This window comes from Myotis lucifugus, unplaced genomic scaffold, assembly GCF_000147115.1.
Source record: "Myotis lucifugus unplaced genomic scaffold, Myoluc2.0 scaffold_1147, whole genome shotgun sequence".
NCBI classification, from domain to species: Eukaryota; Metazoa; Chordata; class Mammalia; order Chiroptera; family Vespertilionidae; genus Myotis; species Myotis lucifugus.
The window spans coordinates 14,940-21,108 of NW_005872195.1; the positions used below are offsets into that span (position 1 = coordinate 14,940).

A 6,169-nucleotide genomic window follows, 5' to 3' on the forward strand; every position below is an offset into this window, starting at 1 on the left:
TACCGGTTTTCAAAATGAGTTGGTTCCGTAGTATTCACTGAATATGCTCAATCAAATGTGTTTTTCACTATGAGCTTTAAACATACAGTTGGGCCTTGACTTAGAGTGTCCCGACTAACGAGTTTTTTGAGATACCAGCTGTCTCTCGGCCAATTTTTTGCATTGTTTTTGAGATACCAGCTGTCTCTCGGCCAATTTTTGCATTGAGTTGACAGAGTAATTTGAGTTAACGAGCTCCTTAACGAGCTTGGTCGGAGCTCGGTCTCGGAAGGAAAAACTCGTAAGTCAAGGCCCCACTGTATTTGTATTTCAATTCATTGTAGTTATTATCCTTATCAGTTCTCAGACTATCCTATCTTTGGCCAGGGGGCTCTTATTCATGTAAGCTTCTGAGGGTCCCTTTAATATGGGCCTAGTGGTCAAGTTTTCTGACCCTGTTCTCTCCCATCTGCCTGCTTGCTAATAACAAATAATTATATACTCTTTCTACCCCCATCCAAAAAATTGTTCAAAACATTTTATATTTATCACTGAGTAGATTTGTATAAAGACGAAAGATCAGAAGGAAATATTTAGAATTGACTTATAACTGCCTCCTCACTATCCTTCCTTCTAACTCTATAGCATCAGAGAGGACTTTGAGAGAAGATGGGGGGAAATTGCACAAAAATATGCTTAAAACTCAACATGACACGCTTATCTTTTTGTTGTTGTTATTGCATTTTTTTTTTAAAGGAAAAATTCTATCTTTAGAGTGGAAAAATCTGGTGGCTACTCCTTTAGCCAAGTGATCAAAGTTAATCTCACAAGTAATAGCACAAATTGAAATCATCTGCCTTATGATGTGATCTTCTGAGGACACATCACTCATGTAGTATTTATTCCTTCCAAAAATGCATTACCTGAATCATGAGGAAACAAACCCAAAATAAGGAACATTCTATAATACAGTGAATCTGTGCTCTCCAAAAACATCAGTGTCAGAAAGAGTATGTCCTTGTTCTTAGGAGAAATACAGTGAAGTATTTATTGCTAAAGAGTCCTGTGTGAAACATATTTTCAAATGGTTGAGTAAAAGTAAGAAAAGAATAGGAACGTATGCTATTTACTTTATATACTCTATATATATATACACAGAGAAAAATGAATGCATGGTTAAATGTTAACAATGGATGAATTTAGGTAAAAGATAATGCAATTTTCTAACTTTTCTGTATATCTAAAAAAATTTTAGTCCAGCTGGTGTGGCTCAGTGGTTGAGCATTGACCTATGAACCTATGATGGCTCGATTCCTGGTTAGAGCACACCCAGATTGTGGGCTCGATCCCCAGTGGGGGGCGTGCAGGAGGCACCTGATCAATGATTCTCTCTCATCATTGATGTTTCTATCTCTCCCTCTTCTTTCCTTTCTGAAATCAATAAAAATATATTTTTTTAAAAATTAAATAACTTATATAAGAAAGATAAAATAATTCATTTTCATTATTTAATTTTATTTTTTCTATAGCTGTTTTCTTAAAGTTTTAATTACATTTCATAAAGCAATTTATTTTAATAAGATATTTAATATATAAATACATTTTTACATTTTGTTTTGTGTTTATACATTTTTATATTTGAAATGCTTTATTTTTCATCCTAGTATTTTATGAATTCTTGGCAAAAAATAAAGTACAACCATTATATAAATAAATATCAAAATACCATATTATTATTAGGCTTCTGTATTTCAGTCACTAATGGCAGTGGGAATCTTTAAATCTTGAAATCAATAGGTTCCACTTCAGGGAATTGCTAAAAGAACAAAAATAAAAAAGATCTGCCTTGTAAGCCTGTAATTAATTGTTTAAAAATTATACTTCTACCTCAACCTCCTTATTGCCTGCTCCTCTGTCAACCACCTCACAAATGTTTGAGGGACATAAAGATTAATTAAAAGTGTTTGTGGTTGCTTTGGAAGATATTTATTTATTTTTTTGTTTTTGAGATTTTAGTCGTGTAAAACTCCTGTGGTCCTTGGGGTTAGTGTAGAAAGTCAGAGCCAGCTTTGCTAGTGCCATAGAGGAGCGGTTTGAAACTCTACCCCTTCAGTGGGATGTGTTATATCATAGTAGTGAAAGGGGTCCACGACCATGTCTTTAACTCCTTCTGTGTATGTCAATGTTAACATCTAGTATTCAGGGTGATTGCCTTCTATAACTCCTGTTAGAGTCTAGGCCAAGGGTGGGCAAACTTTTTGACTCGAGGGCCACAATGGGTTCTTAAACTGGACCGGAGGGCCGGAACAAAAGCATGGATGGAGTGTTTGTGTGAACTAATATAAATTCAAAGTAAACATCATTACATAAAAGGGTACAGTCTTTTTTTTTTTTTTAGTTTTATTCATTTCAAATGGGCCGGATCCGGCCCACGGGCCGTAGTTTGCCCACGGCTGGTCTAGGCACACTGATGGTATACATGCTTTTAGAATAATGAATACAGCCTGGCTGTTTCCTCATGCCTATAATAAAAGAAATTTAATTATATCAAAACTGTGGCTTCTTGCAAATTAGGTTGATACCTGGGTTTGTTTCATTTTGTCATCAACAGCCAGTGTTTGTCTTTTTTTTAAAAAAAAATCTGGTGGTGTTAAGCAGTGAGTTGGAGACTAAAATTTTTCCACTTTGTTCATAATCAAACTAAAATACACATTGTTTGTAATTGTGAAAAACTAACCTTCATGCCCATCAATGGGAAAATGATTAAATCAGTTACAGTGTATCTATGCAGTTGTAAAGTTAAAGGGACTAAGGTAGGTCCATATTTTCCAATTTGGAAAGAGTTCTAAGACATGTTATTAAGTGAAAATAACTTGCTGAAAAATACTTGTACTATTTATGTTTCTTTAAATAATTATACTTATAGTGTGTACATAAATGTAAATGCTTCGGGATACATTATAAAGAAGCCTAAACTATTTAATAATGCAGAGACTTGGGTGCAGGGGAAGTGCAGGGAGGAGTGAATTTACACTTTTAGTCCATACATATTTTATAGTTTTATGTGTCTAACATTTTTTAAGCATGAAGAAAATATTAATGTATTACTGTGTACTTATACTAATTGATGTGGATTGCAACTTAACTATGTAAATATTACAAAGGAGTGGATATAATCTAATTGGTGCAAATATAATTCCTTTCAATAGCTGATATGCATTCAGGATGGTTACCTTTCCTTGCTGACAGAAACTGGTGAAGTTCGTGAGGATCTAAAGCTGCCAGAAGGTGAACTAGGCAAAGAAATAGAAGGAAAATATAATGCAGGTGAAGATGTACAGGTAAAGACCTATGGGAGGATTATTTTTTAAAACTATTTTATAAAAATTTGGCTCCATCTAGTTTGCATAAAATACTTACATGAAGGTAGTTTTTAAATACTGCCAAAATGTTGAAAATGATGTCTATAAAGTAGTTTTCCTATAATATCCTTAAAGACCCATTACCAAAGAAAGTATCAGAGTTAAATTTTTTGCTACATAGACATTGTCCCCCTCAAATTTGTGTTGAAGATCAATATCTGAACTATTCTTATTTTTAGTATGAGAAGGAATGTTATGGAAATACGTAACATCTAGTAAGTATTGAAACATTTATAGTTCTTATTCTCCCTGTTCCCTGGAAGTTGTCTAAAAACCACAATTTGAAAAATTTCTCTTTGGGAACTATAAAGAAAGGAGATTATTTGATCTTGGGATACCTCTTTCCAAAGTTAATATGTATAAAATATCCACGAATATACAGTATATAATGAATTAACTATATCTTACATATGTCTTGCCTTCTGAAGAACTTTTGCTTGCATTTTTCCTCCTAGGTGTCTGTCATGTGTGCGATGAGTGAAGAATATGCTGTAGCCATAAAGCCCTGCAAATAAATGGGAGCATCAGGCATGACAAACTGTTTAGGTCTGGATCAGCTACAGATCTCAAGTTTGGTTCTAAGTTGTCACCAAAGCTATGGCCTTCAGAAGCAACCTCATTTATCTTTTAATTGTCTTGAAATTGTGCTGAGTTAGTTTTGCACGCAATTAGTAATTTAAAAAAATAATCACGATGTATAATTCTTTTTTTTTTTTTGTAGGTATTTTTTATAACATTCCTGTGGTTGTCAGTATGTGAGTCCAAGAAACAGACAAGGTAGCTTCCACAGATGTGATTTGAGTATATCATTCGTGAATTTTAGTTAAGTGATAAATAAACCAGGGTTTTAAATCAAACAATGTAGCATCCAGTGCTATCGAAGTACCACATTTAAGTTGAATTGTTCTGTATTAATTTCACACCTAACATATAGAGTAAGTAGATAATGGATTGGAATTGTCACAGTTTCAGCCGATGTGTGGCAAGCACAATTCTTAAACAAAAATCATGTTATCAGAAAGTGTCAGTGCAGTACCCTGTATTACCTTGGTCTTACTGTTCTTTGCCAAATTGTTGGCCGACTTAATATAACCTTATATATGGTGATTTTTATACCTGCTGTGGTTGACAGAGAGGCAGTAAACTGTTGGGTAACTATTAAAAAATCATATTGTAAAGAAGACACAGGGACAGTGGCAAAATGAGTTCGTTAAAGCTATACTTTTTTACTTGAGGCCTTTGTAATCAGAAAGCTTCTAGTTGTACTTTTGCTTTCAGCTTTTGGTCTCTCTTTCTCTCTCTCTTTTTCTCTTTCTCTCTCTATTTAAAGCAGTGACTTGCTTTGCAAGGTAGTATGCAGTGCTTTTCATTATGTTGATAAATGTTATTTTAGTAGTCATTCCTTTCCAAGCATTTGTAAGTAGACTTTTTTAACATCAAAATATTTATGTCATCTAAGAAATATATATGTATTTATGTCAGACAAAGACTGGAAATTCTAACTTCAAATTGAAACAGTTGTTAAATTTATGTACACTTTTTTCTAGAATGAAATGAATTATGGAAGAAAAGTTACTTTATGTGATAATCATTAAGAAGTACTTATATGTATTTTTTCTGATTGTCACGTGACTTAATTCAGTTACTCATGTAGCTAGGAAGAAATTCTGTAAAACTGAATTATTTTAAAAAGTGTTTTAGGTGACTGCTACATTTCTGTACCCACACACCTTATTTCCAGAATTCTAAACATTGTCATAGGGTTTGTGAGGACCTTTGACTCAGTAACAACGATGATATTGGAGTGAAACTCAGAACAAAATTACTGTTTCAGAATACCTCCATTCTCTATGACTGATTATGAGACCTCTCCCATCACGCCTTGACTTACACAAGGCCTTTATTCCTATCCCTATCATCTAGAAGAAAATATGTGGTACTGCAACTAATCTAATCAGTGGCTGGAAATAGCATTAAAAACAGAAGATCCCAAAGTTTTGTTGCTTAATTTGCTCATACTTTTAAATCTTGTTAGCCTCAGCAAACCCATTTGGAGAAGAAGTAAGATACTTTAAAGAAATGCAAAGAGAATTCTAAAGCACAAGAAATATTGAGGTTGCAATTAATCATTTTTAGTGCAGCATTTTAACTTTTGCCCATCTAAAGCACAATTAGGAATTAGACTAAATTCTTTCCAATATTCCATTTTAGTATCTACTACATACTACTCTTGTTTTTTAGTATTTTATAATGTGTATCTTATTTGCTACTGGTTGACATTATTACCCACAGGAATTCTAGAAAGTTATCCAGCTGTGCTGCTTGCTGGTCATGCATATGACCCCAGTTTACCATACTAGTGTTCTGGTTTGTATTAATTCTGGGTCAGCATGCCTTTGTTCTTCCTAACTTGTCAAACTTCACATAAATATATTTTCAATTGCAAGGTAAGTGTATGTAAATTATAATAATGCATCTCTATCTTCAGACTTTGAATGGCAAAAGCTATTTATGCACAAATAATTCATTTTAAGTACTATAAAGAAGTATAAATACTTTTCTGACATGTAAGTATAGATTTTAAAGATATGGGACTGTTTATTTTCACATAAGTCAATATGTTTCTCTAGAACAAAATATTTCATTTAGTAAAGCTTTGTAAATTGTATTAAAAAGAAGCAAGGAAACATTTTTTAACATGAAACAGAAGTGACTTCATTCTTTTTTGACATCAGAGATGTTCAAAGTTGATTCCTAGTATTTGTACT

The 6,169-nt window shown here is 33.2% G+C and overlaps 1 protein-coding gene across 1 annotated transcript in view; it reads left to right on the top strand.

The window, feature by feature from the left end:
* LOC102441193 (eukaryotic translation initiation factor 5A-2-like) overlaps positions 1-5,409 on the top strand; it is a 10,876-nt gene extending 5,467 nt beyond the window's left edge. Inside the window, 2 exon segments of the mRNA XM_014449361.2 lie at positions 3,189-3,320; positions 3,857-5,409. Of these exon segments, the coding sequence (XP_014304847.2) occupies positions 3,189-3,320; positions 3,857-3,916 (192 nt within the window). The 3' untranslated portion in view covers positions 3,917-5,409.
* Positions 5,410-6,169: the final 760 nt, after the last annotated feature.